Here is a 22,906-nt window from a genome sequence, read left to right as displayed (position 1 = left end):
AAGCAGAATTTACCTAGAGCAAGATTCAGTAATCACTGACATCTTACCCTAAAAGCTGTGGAAGAAAAAAAAACTACATGAGTGTTTCTAAAGCTTAACTTATGGCAACAAAGAAGAAATGCCCTTCTCAGTTTTATAGGTCTGCAGAGTCTCTTTTTTTATGATTAATTAATTAATTAATTTTATTTTTGGCTGTGTTGGGTCTTTGTTGCTGCGCGTGGGCTTGCTCTAGTTGCAGCGAGCGGGGCTACTCTTCGTTGAGGTGCGCAGGCTTCTCATTATGGTGGCTTCCGTTGTTGCGGAGCACGGGCTGTAGGTGTGCGGGCTTCAGTAGTTGTGGCAGGCAGGCTCAGTAGCTGTGGCTCGCGCGCTATAGGGTACAGCCTCAGTAGTTGTGGTGCACGGGCTTAGTTGCTCTGCAGCATGTGGAATCTTCCCGGACCAGGGCTTGAACCCATAGCCCCTGCATTGGCAAGCGGATTCTTAACCACGGCACCACCAAGGAAGTCCCCTGCAGAGACTCTTGAATACCAGGCAGTCTTGAGTTGATTCTCAGATCTGTCTCTGTGGTAGCAAGTGGACAGTATGCATGATACATACGTCAGGCTTGTTCAGGCTGCTGTTCTGTGCAGTCATTGGCAGAAAGAGATGAGGAATTTACTGGCTGATTTACTCAGCCAGCATTTTTGAGTGCCTGAGCATCAGGTGAATATGCTCCTAGCCATGCCCTAGAATTGCCTATTAGGAGAAAAGTGCACGGAAGCATTTAACAGGAGTGTGAAAACAGAAGTATTGAGAGTGGGCCTATGTAAGGCAAGAATTGCTGTGGCTGTCATGTTCATCAGGTGCCTCATCTCATCCTGTACATCCAGACTACATTTTCAAAATTACATTGTTTTCTAGTTCAAGAAAGGATAAGAAACTCAAAATAGTCAAAATACTTGGAATGCATGAAATAACAGGTAAAAAGAATAAAGTGGTTTTTTTATGAGAAATTTCCAAACAACTAAATCCTACTACAATAATTATTATAAGAGAGTCTTTTGGTATATTTCAGTTACTTCTGAATCCTTGCCAATGGCTTGTAGAAACAGTGCTTTGTAGTCTAGTTGATCCCTTCCTGTGACAGTCATGCCTGTAAGAACTTAAGGCATGGCTGTCTGTCATATCTTGCAGTAGAGGCTGAGCTCCCTTACCTGCAGTCATGCCTCTCATCTTTGTGTTATAGACTTTTTGTTTTATCATCAGTAGCAGTTATACTTCCTACTTCCCACAGTGAAAAATCCTGAACATAGAAATACAGTTTTTAAGAAATTTCCAGTCAGCCACAAAGCTTCATGGAAAAAGAGCCTTTAGCCTGAGATAAGGAAAGAGGTGAGGGGTTAAGTGCACAAAACTCAATAGTGACTCTGTGTCATTTCCAGGCACAGCAGCTGGACGTCTGTGTCTAGCAGTGTGTTCATTATGATGGTTCCATTACAACGAACAGCTTAGATACCGCTAGAGTTGCTGTCCAGTAATTAGCACTGCACTGTATTTTAACTGCTTTTCTCCTGTAGGAAAAGGAAGAATTGATTGAAGAGTGGCAACCAGAACCTCTTGTTCCTCCTGTCTCAAAAGACCATCCTGCTCTCAACTACAACATCGTTTCAGGGTAAATTGTTTTTGCTAGTCAAGGGCTTATATTTGGTTTCCTGTAGGTAAACTCAACAAAGTATACAGTGGTTTATATAGTATTCCTTTTTTAACTGAAATAAGATTTTTAGAAATTTCTGGAGATCAGAAACTGCTTTTTAATAGTCTCCAATTTGGGTTTCTGAGTTTGTCCCTTTTTAAAAATATATATATATATTTTTTAAAGTAATACACACATGTAATATTTCAAATGGGAAGACAGTTAAAATGAAAAACAGCATTCCTACTTTTTCCCACCTGGATTGTTTCTGATTTTAGATCTGTTGGAGGTTACCTTCATAACTAGATATTAGCAGTATGCTTACACTACTGTTTCTTGATTGATTAATGATAGGCAGTGCCTGTTGACTTTCACAATATGAATTATGAAACTTCAGCTCACTTATGCTACCTACCTCCTGGCTTCCAGTGTTTTATTTATTTTTATTTTTATTTCTTAAATTGAAGTATACAGAAAATATCAGGCACATATGTATCTACCACCCAGAAGTAATAGGTATTAACATTTTGCTCTCTTTACTTTAAATCTATTTTTTAAAAGAAATAAAACATTAGAAATGCAGTTGACCCTTGAACAGTATGGGGGTTAGGGGCCCTGACCCTCTGGGCAGTCAAAAACCTGCATATAAATTAGAGTCAGCCCTCCAGATACCCAGTTCCTCCAGATATGTGGTTCTACATCCATGGATTCAACCAACTGTGGATCATGTAGTACAGTAGTATCTACTGTTGAAAAAAATCTGTGTATAAGTGGACCTGCACAGTTCAAACCCATGTTGTTCAGGGGTCAAGTGTATCACTAAAGAAATCCCTTCCCATCTATCACTTACTCTTGCCTCCCAGGCAAGATAACCACCATCTTGAAGTTGGTAGATGTTTTTCCTTTGCTTATATTTATACTTTTGCCACAGCATGCCTGTTGCCATGAAAGTGTTTAGTATTCTATTTAAAAATATGTTGTAGGATATTTTCCTGAGTATGTCCTTCTACTTCTGGTCTGATCTGAGAGAGGCTTGTATTCTTCACTTTCGTGAATTTCTTTGGTCTCATGAAAGTTTTACTTGTCCTGAAATCAGACTTACCAATCATTAATGTTATGGTTATAAAATCCTTCCTACCACAAAGGTCTAATTTGCCTGTTTTCCGTATGACAGTTAGTTGTCCCAACATTATTAGTTGAATAGTCCATTTTTTACCTACTGATTGGAAATTTCCCTTCTTTCATATGTCAAGTTCCCTTATAAAGGATCTGTTTCTGGTTTTATTTCTATTCTTTTGGTATATTTATCTCTCCCTGTGCCAGAACCTCGCTTATACCACAGCTTAATAATAGGCCTTGACTAGAGTGAGTCCTTCACCTCCTTGTTCTTCACAATTGTCTAGGCTATCCTTGACTCTTCACTATGAGTTTAGGTTTAGCTGCTCAGATTTGACCAGAAAATGGGTTTGGGTTTGTGACTAGTAATGCATTGAATTTATGGATTAATTTGGAGAGAATTGGTATATTGCTAATACTGAATCTCTTCACCACGTACCTTGTGTGTCACTTGTATACTTAGGTCTTTTATGTCTCTGAGAGAAGTTACATAACGTTCTTCATAAAGATTTTGCTTAACTTTTTTTTCCCTACTTTTTATTTGGAAATAATAGTAGATTCACATGCAGTTGTAAGAAATAATACAGAGAGATTTCATATACCCTTCATCAGTTTCCCCCAGTGGTAACATCTTGCTTAACTATAGTACAGTATCACAACCAGGAAATTAACATTGCATATCTTTTAATAGCTTCGTCTCTGGGTTCCAGAGAGTTTTCACTTCTGTCATGAGGCATCATTTTCTTCTTGTTTCTGTGTTATTGCATTTGCTAGGATACCTACCATGCAGTGTTGAATAGGAGTGGTAACAAGGGCCTCTGTATCCTGTTCCGGATGGCTGTTAAGGGATAACCTGTATGGTGTTATAGGCCTTCCTTTCTCTTCCTAGTTTGCTAAGGGAACTTTTTGTTAGTTTTAAAGTCAGTGTTAAATTTTATTAAATTTTTTTTTTATCTATTGAGATGGTTGTGAGTTTTCTCCTCTAATTCATTGCTATATTAAATTGTACTGATCGATTTTTTTTACATTAATTAAGCATATACATAAATTTTTACGAGAAAAATTGCAAGCAACCATGCCACTCATCCTCACCCCAGATTTCAGCTCTGTAGACTTGCAGAAAGATGGGAGATTTACTCTCCGGAAAGGCTAAATATAAATTGGAAGTCCTAAGAATGTGTGAGGAGGCGGGTGCCATTCTAAAAACAAAGCAAGTATATAATGAATAATGGGATGCTAATCCCGTTTCCTCCAACGCAGCTTTCAGAAAGTTGGAAACCAGATTTATATCCTCATGTACACCTCACTGGAGGATTCCTCTCTGGTGAAACTCAAAGTCAAGAGAATAAAAACAGAAAATTTTGAGTTTGGGGTCTCCACAGATGAATAAACAAGTCTGTGTCTCATTATCATAGAGTGAAGCCCACCATTTACAAAGAAGCCAAGCCCATTTACACAGTGCTTGCAATTAGCATTTCAGTGTCTTACTCTTAAAAATGTGTGGACAACCTTAAATTATGGTCCATTGATTCTCAACAGAATGCTGAGACAATCCAGTAGGGAAAGAATACTCTTTTTAACAGATTGTGATGGGACAAGGGGATATACACATGTAAAAGAATGATGATGGACCCTGACCTCACACCATGTGTAAAAATTAGCTCAAATTAATCATGGGCTTAAATTTAAGAGCAAAAACTATAAGTTCTTAGTTTAGAAGAAAGAAAACAAAAGAGTAAATCTTCATAATCTTGGATTGGCCAGAGATTTTTAGATATGACACAAAAGCACAAGCAGCAAAAGAAAAAATAGACAAACTGGACTTCATTAAAATTAAAAACATTTGTGCTTCAAAGTCCACTACTAGAGAAATGATACAAAACCCCACAAAATGGAAGAAAATATTTTCAAGTCATATATTTGTTAAGGGGCTAGTATCCAAAATATTAAATATATAAAAAGAACTCTTACAACTCAGTGATAAACCCTATTTAAGCATGACTATTTGGTTAATTTTTATTAATTGTTGGATTTTTTTTTTTTTTTTGCTAATATTTGGTATTTTTAGCATCAGTATTGAAAAATGAGTTTAGTCTTTTTCTTTTCCCTTACTGTGCTGGCCCAGCTTTGGTATCAGAGGTATATTAGTCTTATAGTTTTCCTGGCAACACTATTTGTGTTTGTTCTGTTGAGCATAGATTTTTAATCATGAATTTAATGTCTTCAGTGAGTTTTTAAAGCTGTTCATATTTCCTTTTTGAGTAAGTTTTTGTTACTGCCATTTAGTAATTGTTCATTAATTCTTTTGTTTTCAAATGCATTGGCATGAAGTAGTTCATAGAAGTAGTTCATGAAGTAGTTCATAGTAGCTCCTTTCATATTACTTCTTCTGCCCTGGGTCCTGGAGTGTTTGAGATTTTGTGTGCAGTCTCTGTTTCCCACAGCACTATGGCTCTCCCTAGAGGAAGCTCCACTGACCTTCAAAACCAAATGTTTGGGACTTCCCTGGTGGTCTAGTACGAATCCACCTTACAGTGCAGGGGACCCGGGTTCAATCTCTGGTCAGGGAACTAAGATCCCACATGCAGTGTTGCAACTAAGCCCATGCACCACAACTACACCGAGCCCTCGCGCCTCAACTAGAGAGCCCACGTGCTGCCAACTACAGAGCCCATGCACTCTGGAACCCCTGCGCCACAACTACAGAGCCCACACACCCCAGAGCCTGCGCACCACAACTAGAGAAGCGAAAACCTGCACACCACAACTAGAGAGAAGCCCACGTGCCACAACGAAAAATCCCGCATGCCTCAATGAAGATCCCGCATGCCTCAACTAAGACCCGGTGCAGCCAAAAATAAATAAAATAAGTAAATAAATAATAAATTTTTTAAAAAAACGCAAATGTTGTGGGGGTTCATCTTCCTGGTGCAGGACATCCAGGCTGGGGAACCTCTTGTCGGGCTCAGACCCCTCACTCCTTGGGAAGGGCTTCTGCAATTGTAATTATTCTCCCATTTGTGGATCACCTACCTGCAGTTATCGGTCTTGACTATACCATGTCTGCACCTCGCCTACCCATCTCATTGTGATTCCTTCTTTATATCTTTAGTTGTGGAAGATCTTGTCTGCTAGTCTTCAGGTCATTCTCATTGATAGCTGCTCTGTAAATAGTTGTAATTTTGGTGTGCCCATGGGAGGAGGTGAGCTCAGGGTCTTCCTAGTCTGCCATCTTGGCCACTCCCAATGCAATAAATTATTATTTATTTATTTATTTTTGGCTGCGTTGGGCCTTCGTTGGTGCACGCGGGCTTTCTCTAGTTGTGGCAAGCAGGGACTACTCTTTGTTGTGGTCCACAAGCTTCTTGCTGTGGTGGCTTCTCTTGTTGAGGGCTCTAGGTGCACAGGCTTCAGTAGTTGCAGCATGTGGGCTCAGTAGTTGCAGCACACGGGCCCTAGAGCGTGCAGCTTCAGTAGTTGCGGTGCGTGGGCTCAGTAGTTGTGGCTCGAAGGCTCTAGAGCGCAGGCTCAGTAGTTGTGGAGCACGGGCTTAGTTGTTCTGTGGCATGTGGGATCTTCCCCGACCAGGGATCAAACCTGTGTCCTCTGCATTGTCAGGTGCATTCTTAACCACTACACCACCAGGGAAGTCCCAATAAATTATTTTTTAATTAAGGTGTGTACATTGTTTTTTAGACATAATGCTGCTGTACACTTAATAGACTACAGTGTGGAGTAAACATAACTTTTACATGCACTGGGAAACCAAAAAATTCATGTGGTTCTCTTGATTGCTATACTTGCTTCATCGCAGTGGTCTGGAACCGACCCCGCAGTATCTCTGAGGTGTTCCTGTATACACAGTTTTCTTGAGTTCTGGATTCTTTCATTCGTCCAGTTGTCTGTTCTCCCTCAAGTGCCAAACCTGTTGTTAATGGGGGTCTGTAGTATTTGTTTCTTTCTGGTAAAGCACCATTGTCCTATTTCTAAGTTCACTTATGTAATTACTGACTCTCACTAATAGTGTGGTTGTGGGTTTTGGCTGGGAAGGGTTTTATTTTCCCTCCTTTGACTCTTCTGAAGCCTTGTTGTGGAGATGTCTTTCTGTATCGGTTTTATTTGCTTCTGTGAGGAACTTTGAAGTGTCTTCAGCTCCAGTATTCCTGTGTTAAGTGCCCTGTCTGGCTTACTGCTGCAAGCCTGCATGGGGCACAGGTGTTAGCCTTCCACTTCTCATGGAAACTGTTTTCCTTTCCTGCCCCATGTGCTAGGCAGAAACAAGATGTCTGCATCCCTACGTCATGCTGGCAGCTTATCGACTCTGGTCAGGGGCTTTGGGTGTACTTATTCCTGATAGTTTGATTTCTCTGTGTGTCACAGTTTTTGTAGAATGGCCTCAACTTTCACAGCAGCAACCGTTAGTACAGACTTGTCTACGTGGATATTTTGTTTTTTCATCTTTTTGTGGGTGCCAACACCTCCACATCAGGGAGGACTTATGAAACTAAAGAAGTCCTGGGAAGTGGGAAACTAAATAACAGTGGATTATTTGAAAGAGAAGAAGCTCTTGAAGCAATAGGAAAAAAGAAGAAAATATGTAATGAACACCTCTTATAATGACAAGTTGAGAGATGAAGAAATTGAGGCTTATGCAGGCCAGGTAACATCCCTGAGTTTCTGAAGTGGTCAGTAGCCATAATACTGACGGGATCTGCCTGACCCCACAGCCATGTTCTTTTCACCGAGTCTTGTATGAGTTCATCTGCTTTTGTGAATTTACTTCAAGTAGTCATTCTTTTCCTTCCCTGGTTTCCCAGCATCTTTCGCTATTTTTCTCATAGAAAACCAGTTCTGTTAAAACATACCAGTGAGAGTGGTGTTTCCCCGTCTTTTCTGACCACAGTGCATTTTACAGAGCAGCCCAGTGCACAGAGCAATGCATGTGTAGAACAGTTCCGTGCCACCGTCCTTTCCCTGGCCCTGTTGGTGCATTTCCATTCCGTTCTATTCTTATGGCTTAGTTTAGGTGAAATAGGCTGGCTGTGACTAAGTAAATTGATCTCACAACCCTTTAATAGCTCACGTCCCATAGTTTGGCCAGTGTTTTTGAAGCATGACTTAAAGCTAGAGTATTTGTCAGCAGAGGACATAATAGGTTGTCTCCTCAAGAGCCCATCTCTTGTCTCAGCTGAACTCAATCCATGCTTCTCCTATGCAACTGGCCACTCTATTTTCCCCCCTTTTTGGATGAGGGGGATTCCTTTTAAATGGTATTCCAGCATTAACTTTAGAAATTGGGAACAGCGCTTACTTATTCTTTTGGTGGCTTCCTGTAGGTAACATGTAATTTTTTTTTAATATTTATTTATTTTTATTTATTTATTTTGGCTACGCCGGGTCTTAGTTGCTGCATGCGGACTTCTTAGTTGCTGCATGCAGACTTCTTAGTTGCAGCGTGCATGCGTGATCTAGTTCCCCACCAGGGATCAAACCCAGGCCCCCTGCATTGCGAACGCAGAGTCTTACCCACTGGACCACCGGGGAAGTCCTAGTAACATGTATTTTTAAACCACTTAACTGTAAGATTGTTGCTTGCTCTGCCTCTTCATACCTTTGATCTTGATCTTTTTATGTTTCCTCCCTGTTTGTCTCATTCCAGGTACTTTATTTAGCAACTTCTTTCTTAAGTGAGTTTTAAAACTAAAGCAACGGTGTGCCATTAATCTATTCATCTTGGAATTCTAGCTCACTTTTTTTTATTTAAGTAGTACAGGGTGACCTATTAAGAGTAGAATTAATGACCGAGTATCTGATTTTTAATATACTATTGTCTAATTTTACTTTTTAAGAATAAAAAGAGAGATAGGAGGCTAGAATGCAAACAGAGTAGAATGGCAACACTTGTGTGTCCTGTCGCCTTCCCTCTTCTGGACAGCTGATAATGTGTGTCCTGTAACAAGAATGACTGCTGAAGTATACCACTCTTGTCTCTTTCCCCAGCCCTCCAAGCCATAACATTGTGGTGAATGGAAAAGAATGCATAAACTTTGCCTCATTCAATTTTCTTGGATTGTTGGATAACCCTAGGCTCAAGGTAAGTAGCACATATGCTGAAGTGGACAGATAACATGACTGACATAAGCATCTGGACATAAAATAAGAGACAAATGCAGAATATCAGAAAGGGCTGTGTAAGTACTTACTCTTTACTCTTTAGTGACAGAGCTGTAACCTAGTTTTCAACAAAGGGAGGCAAGGGTGTCCTAATGTGGCTTAGTGTTGGGTGACAACCAGAGAACTATATGAACCAGACCCAGGTAATAGTTGGAGATGTATCTAGGAAATTGCTTCATCTCCTGTTGGGATTGTGGGCCAGTAAACATTTTTTGAGGAAAGACCTATGCCCACAAATGCCAGAAAGTGCGAATGCATTGAGTTAACCAGGTTTTAATGATCAAGCTAATATAACTTTTCCATGTTTTAAGTCGTATACCTAAGTCTTCCTATCCCTCTTTTCTTTATATCCTGTTAGAATTGTCTTAGTACTAAGAAAGGGAAAGCCAGGGTACTGGGGAGCTATGTGGGTTAAAGAATAGGAAATGTCATTTTTAAACTGTTAAAGATATATTATTACAGTCTAATTTTTTTTTTTTTTTTTTTTTTTTTACTTTCACAAAGGCAGCAGCTTTGGCATCTCTAAAGAAGTATGGTGTGGGAACTTGTGGACCTAGAGGATTTTATGGCACATTTGGTATGTTTTCTGTCATATTTTTCAGACTACTGCTCTCAAGAATTAAGATTCAGTTTGATTTCAGAACTCCTTGGAAAAGGTATCCTTAATGAGTTGTGGTAATAAGCTGGCGAACTTTCTAGATTTTGTGTTTGAGATCATTGGTAGGAGATGCACTGGTCTGGGGCTGACTGTCCCTGTGGAGAAGAGCCATAGGTACCTAAGGCACACTGTCTCAGTAGGGCAAAGCCCGAGCTCTTGTTGCATTTGCCCCAGGAGACAGTGGTGTGAGGAAACTGTTTCTGCCGGGCATGACAGTTGTAAGGGGAGGCGTCCGGCTGTGAGTGGCTCTGCTCTTGGTAGTCATGCAGGAACCCAGATTTTCCCTGTCTCGTTGCTTTAGGCCTGAGGGCACCATCTTTGTCTGTGTGGCCGAAGCCAGGTGATGAGTATGGGGGAGCAGGCGTGCAGGGCATTGGTACCTGTTCAGGTGGGCGGGTGGGGTTGCTTATCATTCTGCCCATATTCTGTTGGTGAGAACATAACCCAGGTCACGTCTCCCAGCAGAGGGACTGGAAAGTTGCTCTAGCTGGGCGGCCACCACGTGCCGGGAGGAAAGTGAGAACGGATTTGGGGGATGGGGCAGGTCATACACTGTGTAGCCCTTTTCTTTCTGGAATGAGGACAAAGGATCATTGATTTCCTTGTGTGTGAATGACCTGGAGATGGGCTAACTACATATTAGCATGAGAGTTGTGATTTCAAACACTATGAACTCCCTAAATCAGAGTCATCAAAGAAGACCTTGGAATTTTATGGTGGTTTTTTATTAAATGTATATTGTTCTTTGCTTCTGAAAATTTCAAAAATGTTGTTAAATAATTTTCCAAATGAGTGTATTACTGGAAATAACATTCTGGTTTACAAAATGTCAGAGGGTAGGGACAATGGGGCCAGGGAAGTCTCTTTTGTCTTCTCTACTCATTTTCATTTCTGGGTCTTTGTTTTTTTCACTTTAACAGTTAAGATGTTTTTATTTAAGGGAGCACCTTTCTTTATCCCTTAGCTAATTTAGTGGTTAAATTATTTTTATTGGAAACAGATGATGGGAGTTGGTGTCCAAGAATCCTACAGCTGAAAAGGATCTTTAAAATCTTGTATTCCAGCATCCCAGCTATTCAGAAGAATAGAAAGCTCAGAGAGGTTAAGTGACTTCCTCATGGTCACATAGCTAATTAATTTCAGCCCTAAAACTAGAAAATAAGTATTCTGATTTGCAATATTACTGGCAAGATCAAAGACTTAAAAGAGCTCAGATCAGAGGCTCCCTCTTTCCTCTAGCCTAGTGCAAACATGATTTGTTTGCCTGCTTTTTATTGGTAGGGTATTATTTCCTTCATAAGAATTAGAAAACTAGAAAAGACATTTTTTTTACAGGGTTGTTGTAATCTGATCAACAAGGCTTTCTTTCCATGATCTGCTTGCGGGGTAAAGAAATTTTTTCTTAAAAGCCTCTCTTTCTAGTAGATTTTATTTGCATGTGTGGCCTTGGCTCTTGCTCGGGAGTTAAATCTGAGAAGACCGATAAGAGATTTATTGCTGAATTTAGTGGAAAAAAAGTTTCAAATCTTCAAGACCAGTTTTCCCAGAGCTATGGAAATATGTTGTTTTAATTGCCCAGTCAATTTTTCATTTGGATCACCTGAAATATGTGTAATAGGATGCTGTGTGCCTCTAAACTTGGGGGGGTCGTTAAATTAATGATTTAAAATATTTTTAATTTAAATATAGTTGACATACAATATTATGTTAGTTTCAGGTATACTATATAGTGATTTGACATGCATACATTATGAAATGATCACCATGGTAAGTCTAGTAACTGTCTGTCCCCAAAGTTATTACAATATTTTTGGCCATATTCCTTATGCTGTATGTTACATCACCATTGCTTATTTATTTTATAACTGGAGCTTTGTACCTCTTAATTCCCTACACCTAATTTTCCCCACCCCTGATCCCCTTTCCCTCTGGCAACCACCCCTTTGTTCTGTGTATCTATGAGTCTGTTTTCATTTTGTTTTATTTTGTTTGTTTTGTTTTTTAGATTCCACATATTAGTGAGATCATATGCTATTTGTCTTTCTCTGTCCAACTTATTTCACTTTTCATAAAACCCTCTTGATCCATCCTAAATTAATTTTCTTGATGGAATAATTCAATCCATGATATAAACCTCAAAGATTTAAAGAGATAGTGAAGTCTTCTCCCCACGGCCATTCCGCCCCCAAAAAAGCCAGCTGCTATCAGTAGTTTCTTGTTCATTCTTCCAGGCTTTTTTCAGTGTGTGCAAACCACTTCCATACATTTTCCCCCCCGTTTTACAAAAATGGTAGCATACCACATACATGTGGTGTGCTGTTCAAGTGCGTTTTAAATTTAAATTGGATTTCATCTTTCAAGTGTCTGAATGGGCCACCAGAGTCAATATAATGAACACGTAATTGTGTATTAGCTACTCTGAACTACATTATTGGTCACTGTGTCATCCTTATCCTAATGTAGTTGAAGGTTCAAACAGACTGTGGTATCTGGACAAAGGCTGAAGGTTAATTGGCAGTGTGATGGTTTTGTAATAAGACACCAAACCTACAGCTTGGAATAATGTGTATTGTTTTTTGAGTACATTGTCCTTCCTGTAAACTTGTTTTGTTCCTTTTCAGCAGTTGCCCATGCTTGCTTATCATCTTTTTTCCTTTCTTTATGTGTATATCGTATGTATTTTTACTTGGTTTTCCAACAGGGTATTTTCTGTATTTTTCCTTATTCTGGAACTAATCATTTAAATTACTGTAGTTGTGTTAAATTACCTTGAAATTTCAGTGTTAGATAAGTTCAAGAAGCTACTTGAGGTCAGCTAAGGCTATATTTTAAATCTCTAAAATACCCTTGGGACTTCCCTGGTGGCGCAGTGGTTAAGAATCTGCCTGCCAATGCAGGGGACACAGGTTCGAGCCCTGGTCCAGGAAGATCCCACATGCCACGGAGCAACTAAGCCTGTGTGCCATGACTACTGAAGCCCGTGCACCACAACTACTGAAGCCCGCATGCCTAGAGCCTGTGCTCTGCAACAAAGAGTAGCCCCCACTTGCCACAACTAGAGAAAGCCTGCGCACAGCAATGAAGACCCAACGCAGCCAAAAATGAATAAATAAATTTATTTTAAAAATAAAAAAAATAAAATACCCTCTATAATTAAATTATTCTGAATATTTAGGGTACATTTGCCCTTTGTACTGAGCATTAAAGCAGAAGTGTACTTCCCTTTCCTCTCATTTTAGTAGCTTACATGTGAGGCTAGGGTCTCTTTCCCAGGCCCACCAAAAGGTTGCTTTTGATTTTGGCTTTTTCTTTTCCTGGAAGTACTAATATCACTCAGGCATCTGTTTTCAGTGATGAAAATGCTCCCTCTTTTAGCTCTTTTCTCAACTTTTCCGATAGTGAATGAAAATCACTTATTGGAAAAGTAAATTTCCTTATTAAAACATTTTCTGTTTATTATTTCATAGTAACATATTAGATGATACTAGATGATTAACACAGAAAAAGAAAATTGACAGTTGAATTAAAATTCTTCTAGTTTCTTAGGCTAAATGTTCTCCTGCCTCCTGAAGGCCCAGCAGGTTCTTAAAATAGTCTTGTGAGGACTGTGTGGATCCGAAGTTTTCCACCTTCTCATCTTATTGTTTTAATGTGTAGTTTAGAATCAGTCAAGTGATTTTATCAGGTTGTGGAGCCTTCCTTTCCTCTAAGGCTAATGGGGCCCCTATGCACTTTGATAGTTTCTCTTGTTGAACCTCTCTGATTGTTTTGTTTGTAATGCATTCAGATCTCATTTACATGTGGTTTATCCCTGTGCCTGGGATCTGCTTTGCATACATGTTGCCTACTTGACTCTTTGGTCTTAAACTAAATCAAAAGACAATTAGTGGCAGAGTTTCATGGTGAGAGATAGTGGCATGTAATTGTGTTCTAGAGCCAATAGTAAACAATTGTTCATTTGTTTATTTTAAAAAATATTTTCTGTCTGTTGTAGGACCATGACTGCATGTTTTAGTTGAAAGGGCATTTGGTCATAAAATTCCTAGATCTGCCACTTCTTCCTACCAGTCATGGAATTGTAGTTTTCGCAGTGTAGGCAGGGAATGATCTTAGTTGCACAACTTAGAACATTTTGGTAAGAATCACATTAGATACCGTATGTGAAAACATTTTGGAAAACATTCAGCACTGTTTTTAAAGTTCTAATGAGTACATAGGTGATATTTGTACTTTTAAGAAAATTGTCCAAGTCTCAAGGGATTTAAAAAAAGTATGTAACACAAAACTATGGAGATTTTAAGAGAAAATATAGTTGGTTGTTTTTAAACTGTTCTAAAGTTGGGTATTTCATAGTCTTTCCTCTGAAAAACAATCAAGAAGGCCATAATACCTCCTTTTATTCTGATAAATAGGAACTTGAACAAGTGGCTTTAATATAAGATAGTCCTTAAATATCCAGGATTTGGATAACTTAATTAGCAGATAGCGTACCTTTTTTCCTTCTAAAAGATTACTTTTTTTTATTCTACAAATATTGAGTTAATTGAACAAACACCAGCATGTTGCTTTTTCGATGCCAGACATTGTTGTGAGTGTTTTATAAGCATTTTCTTGCGGTTCTCCTAACAATCCTTTGAGGCAGGTAGAAGTGTTAACCATTTGACAGGGGAAGGACCTGAGAGGCACAGAGCAGTTTTGGGCCTGTCCATGGTTCACACCTGGCAATGAGGGAGCCCAGGTCTGAACCCCCTGTGATGACTGCCATGGCCAGGCCTTGTGTTTGGTGTGGGGCATCCTGCCCTGGCCTTGCCTCCCATCTGTTACGTTCTGGTGAGGGAGCAGGTGCCAGAAAGGGCAGCAAGTGCTGAGAAGACACAGGCTTTCTGGTCACCTTCCTCCGTGGCCTCTTGCCTACCATATTGGTTCCTAACAGTGAGTGAGAGAATGACGCATGCAAATCTGTGGCACTAATTGTTGAAATGGATCATACACACAGAAGATAGGCATCCAAAGTTAAAGAACATGCCCCCGGTAGTTTTTCTGTTTGCTGCCTCCCCCGCCCTTGGGTTAAGAGTTTCTTCCTTGCAGAGTAGCTATCAGACTTCAAAAGAAGTTATGCAACTGTCCGTGTTTACCTGTCACAAAACCTGCTTTGCAAGGCTGACATCAGCTAAAACCCAGTGTCTTTAGATAGGAGGAGGAAAGGCCCATCTTTTTTAAACTTTTGGGACTAGGCAAGAACCAGTAAGTCATTGATTTATTGTAGAGGGATTCTTCTTACCACTTTATGGCAATGACATAAAAATGGCTATGAGTATGTATAATGAGAATACTAACATAATTTTTATCAACTGGGTAGCTAACTCTAAAGCCCTAAAACAAAGCCAAGATTGTTTTACTGTTTTATTGCTAATCAATGAAGAGAGTCATTTAGAGCTACAGAATGATTTAAAATCCTTTTTTGTAGTTGGCAAAAACAGTTTGTCTGTATCCATAGCATGTTTTTTCTTTTTAAAATGGAGATACTGAATGAGAGCAATTCACTGTGGCTTGGGTTGTCCATCTGCTAGCTAAATTGTTGAGATTTGGGATAGATAATTCCCAGTTCAGAGGCAGCATTGTAATTTGAAGGAGGCCTCCTATGGGGGACCTGCCCTCCTGTCTCATCAGAAGTGAGAGGCAGCAGAGTGGTGGGGACCTATCTGTGGGCAGGGTGCTCAGAGAGCACTAACAAAGAGGAAAGGAAGACATGCCTGAGACACGCCCGTGCTCAGCTGCATGGACGTAGCTGGTTCTCTGGTGCTTTGCTGCTTTCCTCGTTCTTGCCAGACTTTGCCTGCAACACTTCCCTGGCAGCATATCTCGTGGAAGGGCGGGCAGTCAGGAGCAGGATCAAGTCTTCAGACTTGGTGGTGTTGATGTCACAGATTTGATGCTTGAAGAGCTAAGCACTCTTTTGGTGCCATTTTGATCAACCGGGATGCATTCTTCTACACGTTACTGTGAAACCTCATATTTATTTAGTGTTGCTCTAATGAAAGTGTCACTTCTATAAAAATGACTACCTGATTGGTAATGGAAATCAAATGGTATTTCATGTGTTTTTTATGTAATAAGCTATGTTGGTATACATTTTAACTTATAAATGGGAAGAAGCATGCCTAGTTGTTTATCATTACTTGATGGGATAAATTGGAATGGGATAAATAGTTCATTTTCACAATTCTGTATCATCCTTTAAGAAGTCTACAAATGAAGTGGTCTTCAATTTATTTTATTATTTGGATATTGCTGCTAAATTTTCTAATTCCTCACTATACCTCTCTTGCCATCAAATTGAGATTTAGTTCGGACCCTCTGTGTCTTCTCATCTCTCACTCAATAGCTGGCGCCCACCCCAGCAGCCTTTGGTTCACAATCGAGGGACCTCTGTGCCTTTAGTCAGAAGTCACTCTGAATGTGTTGTAGTTCTGAGTGTAGAAGGGACCCAGGTGCTTCAGACCAGGGGAGTGAAGGCACAGCTTAGCCTTGTATCTGCCCTCTGGGCTCCGAGTTCTCCATTGACAGCTGCCAGATGCTTCTCTTAGCTGTCTCACTTTGTCAAGTGGCAGAAACCCTATATTTCTCTTTGATCCAGTGCTTATCAGAGTATTTTTATGTGATACTCACTAAATGTTTGATTAACAATTGAATGAGATTGTCGGACAGCCCTCATTTAATTACTTATTAAAATTTAGTCCTTTGTGAAGTTGTATCTTTTATAATTCTTAATTTTGTCTTTTACTAGTTAAAAAGCATCACAGTAAGATTAACTTGCCTCTGATAAATCAGTGAGTGGGTTTACAGATTTTAGACACTTTATTCAAATGTTCTAAAAAGTTGTTTATTCCTGTTGCTGAGCTGACCTTACTCACTTGTTCCTCCCCGGAAGTTGGTGGAAATCTCACACTTAACGGCTAACCAGGTCTCTGTTGGAAATATTTAGTCCACTCAGTGTCCAGCCTTGTATCCAGCTGGGTTAAGTTGTTTCTTTTGTATATCTCAGTCCTGCAGGTCTTTTCCCTCTCCCCCTTCTCACTAGGAATGTCTCTGGTAGGGAGGGGCATACTTGGAGGGAAGGCTGATGCTGAAGGGGTCTCCTGGAGCGAGGCTCCCAGCCACAGGTCCTCGACATCTGAGCTGGAGGGCTCTGCCGGGCCATCAGCCCTCTCCACCGCCCCTCACTGGGGAACGTCTGGGTCCCCCTGCCACTGCCTACACTTCTGAGTTCCCCTCAGTGGACATGCCACGGCTCTGAAAGTCTGCCTTTACTCCTCAGAGTTCCTCGTTTCTCCCGTGAAGCTCCAAGGCTGGAGGGGCCTGGCTGCATCCTTCCTGTATCAACTTCTGAGTTCTCTTTGCGCAGAGCATGTGGTAAAACTCTGATCTTGTTCTCCAGACTTGGGTCCTGCTGTAGTTAAAAGAGCTAAAGAAAGTTTTAAAAAATTTTCTCTGCCTCATTTTAAGACACTTGGAAGTTTTCCAGTTCACAGCCAGCTGGTACACTATTTATTTTAGACATCGCTGGTCCCTCCATCCCAGGGTGTGAAGCCTCATGGCTTAGCCTGGAAAGGTGAAAGGCTATATGGAACGATGATGTAAGAGAGAAAAAAAAATACCAGTTTAATAATTACAGTTTATCCCTATAATTACATCAACATTCTTCTTAAGCTGCTTCCATAAAAGGACCATATTTCTCTTTGTACTATACATTTGAATTCACCAGTACACTTAAAAAGAAATTTAGACAGAAACTCAGTACTGCAGAGTGATGGCAGGTGCCACAACTAAGTGCTGACACAAACTGTTAGAGGAGTGACCACCACAACTGAAAAAGTTCCTATCTCTTGATGCAGAGTATGTGGGGTTCTTTTTAACGTAACTACTTTTCTTTTTTCTTTCTTTTCCTTTTAAAAGCTGGTTGACAGTTGTCTTAATGCCTGGTTTGGTCACTTCTACTAAAATGCAAAACGGCGTTAATAAGTTAATGTCGTACATTGGTAAAGTCTTGGCATTGTTGGTTGAGGGAAGTTAAAGCAGGCAAGGTCACTGGACCTTGAATTCTTATTGCTAGAGTGATATAAAAGCAAAACCTAGAGTCAGAGCTGTCCCAGTCACATATTTATAGACAAATGAGTAGCTGATTCAGCTCACAGAGTATAGAAACAGTTTTGGCCCAGAATTATCTTAGTAGATATTGTATGACTTGTAACTTAAGAACAATTACATTTTGACCACAAGGTGACAGTATTAATAACTAAACTGCTTATGTTATTTTATTAATTCTTTAGTCAAAGAAAAAGAATTATGAGACAGTTTAACCATTTAACTTTTTACTCTTGAACTAGATGTGCACTTGGATTTGGAAGACCGCCTGGCAAAATTTATGAAGACAGAAGAAGCCATTATATACTCATATGGATTTGCCACCATAGCCAGTGCTATTCCTGCTTACTCTAAGAGAGGGGACATTGTGTTTGTGTAAGTAATCTTTACTGACATTTCTTATCAGAATTCCTTTGGAAATAATATTGGCCCTCCTAGAGAATTCCTTTGTTAGAGGTCATCTGCCTAAAATAATATTGATTTTTTTTTTTTCATTTTTAAAGAAATATATAGTCACCCAGCCAAGTAGTTCTGCAGAATTAGTGAGACCTCCACTGGAAGGATGCCTTAAGGTGTCGGTACTTTGTTATCTGCCATTATGATTTTATTTATTGATGTTGGGAAGGCCAAACTTATGTAGGACGGGACCAGCCCTCTGTTTTCCCTGTGCAGCTCTGTGACAGTGTGGTGTCCTTGTGAGTCCATGGTCGTAGCCCACATAGCCACTCATACTACCTGATAAAGTCACTCCACTTCTCAGCACCCTCGCTGCAACTCTTGGTCTCTGCTGATCTTGCTTCATGGCTTGTTAAGAATATAGAAGTCATGAGTTGCAGACTTCCTTAACTTCCCAGGAACAAATTACACACTTGCATACATGTGCACTAGATGTATGGTGTTGCTTTTTACTGTGGAGGGGAAGAGCAGAGAGGAGTAGAGTGAGGGCTGGCATAGCCCAGGCACCTGGTTATACCCGTCAGGAGCACCTGCCACTAGCCCGAGCCTCTGTTATCTTTTGAGTGGACTATTAAATGACTCTCTTAATTTAGGTTTCAGAGTGACTTTTGTTTCCTCTTTTCCTTTTTGACACCATAGCCAGACACTCCATTTAAGAGCTTCCATTGTTCCTAAAATAAATATCCAAGTTCTTATTACGATCTTGTACATTCTAGACTACTGTTTTAGGCCCGTTTTCTGCCATTTCCCCTTAGGTGGTCATGCTGTGTAGCCTTACCAGCCTTATATGCTAGTTTCCCCTCAAGGCCTTTGCACGTGCTAAGACCCTAAGTCCCTACGCCTAGAACACTGTTCCTCCTCTCATCTCCTACTTAATTCCTGCTCATCCTGCACACATACCACCTCTGCAGGAAAGCCTTCCCCAAGCTCTCAGACCAGGTGAAGACCCCTTGCTGCATGTGGAGAAAATTTTACAGCCAGAGGAGTTTGGTATCCTTGTGAATCCATGACCATGCAGGCATTTACGTGCCTGTCAAAATCACTGTTTCTCAAGCCTCGCTTAACTTGCATATGCAGGTGTGTGCGTGTGTGCTCATGTGCGCCCGCACCGTCTGCTCTTGGCTCAGCTTGCCTCACGCTCACTGTACTCTTTTACACCACTTTCAACAGTTCATACCAGCCCGTTGCCTAGGATAGCATGTGCCATTTAGTGGTGCTCAATAAATACCTTCAGTAAGAGAATGAATGGAGGCTGGAGCTCAAAAGAGGGGTCCAAGTGACTGGACTTCAGAGCCCAGCTCACCTCAGTCCCTGTACCATCCTGTTGCTTCTCACTCACTGTCGGAGCACCTGTAGTGCAACAAGCTCAAGCACACGCTGCAGGGCTGGCTCTTCCTGGGGGTTTTCAGCGCGCTTGTGTCCCATTCTTCCCCACAGCCCTGTGACAGTTACCTGGGAGCACTCCAGCACATGGCCTGGGCCTGAGTAGAATTGTTTCCCAATGTGACCATGAAAATGAATGTTTCTATTAATTTCTTGCACATAGTTTAAAAAATCAATAATAATAAAGACTCATCACAAATTTGAGAGCCAGTGATTTAAACAGTGATTCTAGGTTTTTAATAAAGCATAGATGCAGACAACTACAATACAGTGTCAGCCAATATCGCTTTATACAAGCCCCCACCATAAATTCCTTTTTGAGTTTAAAGTCCAGAAGAAGTTTACAGTTACAGTTGAACTTGTATGCTTCCTTTGTCAGATAATAAATACTATATTGTCCTTTTGGTTTTCACTGCTAGGAAACCTAGTCTAAACTCACTTTCAAATCTTATGCCTGGTGTCTTAGAACTTCAGTTTCTAATGAGTCACTAGACAACTTAATTATTCCCTTATACATAATTTTAAATATTCCACCTGAAATTCATTTGAAAGTAGGAACACTAGAGGTAGAAATGGTGTTTAGTAAATTATTTGATAAATTGTTTTTGATAATTTCATTAGGCATAGACAATATGTTCGATGTTTTATTTTCTTTCTTTTGTAGTAAACAGTGATAATGCTTTGCCAGTAGGTCTCAGAACAATGGTTGTTTATATACGTAAGTCTTTCCTTGTCGCTCTGTCTTTATATTACTTTGTGTACCCTTTTCTAATGAAATGTTTTATATTGAGATAATTGTGGATTCACATACACTTGTAAGAAATAATACAGAGATTTTATGTGCCCTTTACCCAGTCTTCCCCAATGGTCACCTCTTGCAAAACTGTAATACAGTTTGAAAAGTGGGATGTTGACATTGATAAAGTCAAGATAATCCCTCTTGTTGCCACACCCATATCCCTTCTACCCTACCCACTCTTTAGCCCCTGGCAACTACTAATAGTAGAAACAATTTTGAGTTAGGTAAGATAAAATTTCTCTTATGGTGGGTGATTTTAAAGACTCAGTGAGCTAGTCAACAGGTACTTATTGAGCTCCAACTTTGCAGGAATGTTAGGGAGTATGGACACTTCTTTGGATATTTTCAATCTTTATTTTTTGTCCGTGCCACGTGATTGGCAGTATCTTAGTTCCCCGACTAGAGATCGAACCCTTGCCCCCTGCAGTTGAAGTGTGCAGTCTTAACCACTGGCCTGCCAGGGATGTCTGGATATTTTCAAGTTGGAAAAAATAAAACCTCACAAAAACACCAGAAAGGATAATCCTTAAAAGAACAAAACAGGTACAGAGTTTCATAGGTGCCTAGTCTCTCTCATTCTGTGACTGTGCGTTTTGGTAAAATATAAGAGTTTGCCCACTTTCACACAGAACAAAAGAGAAAATGCCAGAATTTTCTTGTGAGTACCAAAGCTCATGGCCAAGGCAGGAGAGACACTGATTAGGGAAATGAGACTTGAAAATGAGAAAAAGAAGAATCACAGGTGACAGATGTACCAAGAGAAAAATAGAATGGCTTAAACTTAGGACAAATGATCAGGAAAAATGGAGAGAAATAAGACATCTGCAAAGACCAAAAATAAAACCAAGTTCATAATGAGCAAATCAAGGGAGGAGGAAATGTCGTAACACACAAAGACAGTCATTCACTGTCCTCAAAGTACCATTTCTGAACCATTAGAGAAGAAATTAAAGTATTCATGTGGCTATAAAGCATGAAGCTGTCCTTCTGATGGTTTGGTATTAGTTGTTCCTGGAGAACTGAGACTACCCTTATGGGCCTCTATTGCTCTCCAGGTAGGAAACCTCTCACTACCTGCATACCCTCAGGTCCTTGAAGTGTTGGTGGAAAAAACTTTATGCTTGACATTTGAACATCCAACAAAGAAAATTAATCTTCCCATAAAACTAACAGGAGAGTCAAATTGATTTTAGGATTTTTTCTTTTTTCATTTTTTAAATTGAAGGCTAGTTGATTTACAATGCTATGTTAATTACTGCTCTACAGCAGAGTGATTCAGATATATATATACACACACATTCTTTTTTAAAAACAGTCTTTTCCATTATGGTTTATCATAGGATATTGAATATATTTCCCTGTGCTATACAGTAGGACCTTGTTGTTTATCCATTCTATATATAAAGGCCTACATCTGCTAACCCCAGCCTCCCACTCCATCCCTCCCCCAGCCTCCTCCCCCTTGGCAACCACCAGTCTGGATTTTTCTTAAAAAGAAATCATCCATTGTGTATTTCTAAATAATATGATGTGTTTCTGAATACGAGTAAATCAATCTGAGGAGAAAAGTGAAGGACCTAGAGGATAGTCGTGGAGACCAGGATTAGTCTTAGGCATGCTGAGAAAGTAAGGAACATTTAACTGTCTCTTCCTACTGTGTCCCTCTCTTCTCCTTGGTGAGTGCTATAGACTGAATGTTTGTGTTCCTCCCTCCCCAAATTCATACGTTGAAAGCTAATCCCCAATGTGATGATATTTGGACGTAAGTGCTTTCAGAGATGATTTAATCTTGAGGATGGAGCCCTCATGAATGGGATTACCAGCACACTTTGGCAATACTGTGGGTTTGGTTCCAGACCACTGCAATAAAGAGAATATCACAACAAAGCAAGCCACACAATTTTTTTGCTTTCCCAGTGCATGTAAAAGTTATGTTTACACTATACTGTAGTCTATTAAGTGTGCATTATGTCTAAAAAAATGTACATACCTTAATTTAAAATACTTTATTGCTAAAAAATGGTAACCAGCATCTGAACTTTCAGCCAGTCACAATCTTTTTGCTGGTGGAGGGGTTTGCATGCATGGATGGCTGCTGACTGATCAGGGTGGTGGTTGCTGAAGGTTGGTGTGGCCGTGACAATTTCCTGAAATTAAGACAACAATGAAGTTTGCTACGTCGATTCACTCTTCCTTTCATCAACATTTTCTCTGTGGCATGCAATGCTGTTTGATTGTATTTCACCCACAGTAGGACTTCTTTCAAAATTGGAGTCAGTCCTCTCAAACCTTGCCACTGTTTTATCAACTAAGTTTATGTAATATCCTAAATCCTTTCTTGCCATTTCAACAATCTTTGCAGTGTCTTTACCAGGAGTAGATTCCATCTCAATAAACCACTTTCTTTGCTCATTTAAGCAACAACTCCTCATCTATTAAATTTTTATCAAGGAGTTGCAGCAATTCAGTCACATTTTCAGGCTCCAGTTCTAATTCTGGT

The 22,906-nt window shown here is 40.0% G+C and overlaps 1 protein-coding gene across 4 annotated transcripts in view; it reads left to right on the top strand.

The window, feature by feature from the left end:
* LOC309665287 (serine palmitoyltransferase 1-like) overlaps positions 1-22,906 on the top strand; it is a 98,562-nt gene that overhangs the window by 4,390 nt on the left and 71,266 nt on the right. For 3 of the 4 annotated variants that reach the window (XR_014266301.1, XM_082478920.1, XM_082478919.1), the window contains exons 3-6: positions 1,560-1,654; positions 8,792-8,885; positions 9,470-9,542; positions 18,011-18,143. Coding sequence is in view for 3 of the 4 variants with exons in the window: in XM_082478920.1 (XP_082335046.1) it covers positions 1,560-1,654; positions 8,792-8,885; positions 9,470-9,542; positions 18,011-18,143 (395 nt within the window). In the remaining variant the exon portion in view is untranslated. Of the gene's footprint in view, positions 1-1,559; positions 1,655-8,791; positions 8,886-9,469; positions 9,543-18,010; positions 18,144-18,271; positions 18,813-22,906 lie in introns of those variants that run through there. The other variant, XM_082478921.1, reaches the window with a different exon arrangement.

This window comes from Balaenoptera physalus, assembly GCF_965194825.1.
Source record: "Balaenoptera physalus genome assembly, contig: SUPER_7_unloc_3, whole genome shotgun sequence".
Classification (NCBI taxonomy): Eukaryota; Metazoa; Chordata; class Mammalia; order Artiodactyla; family Balaenopteridae; genus Balaenoptera; species Balaenoptera physalus.
The sequence above is the reverse complement of the archived record's forward strand: the minus strand, read 5'-3'. Positions and strand labels throughout refer to the sequence as shown.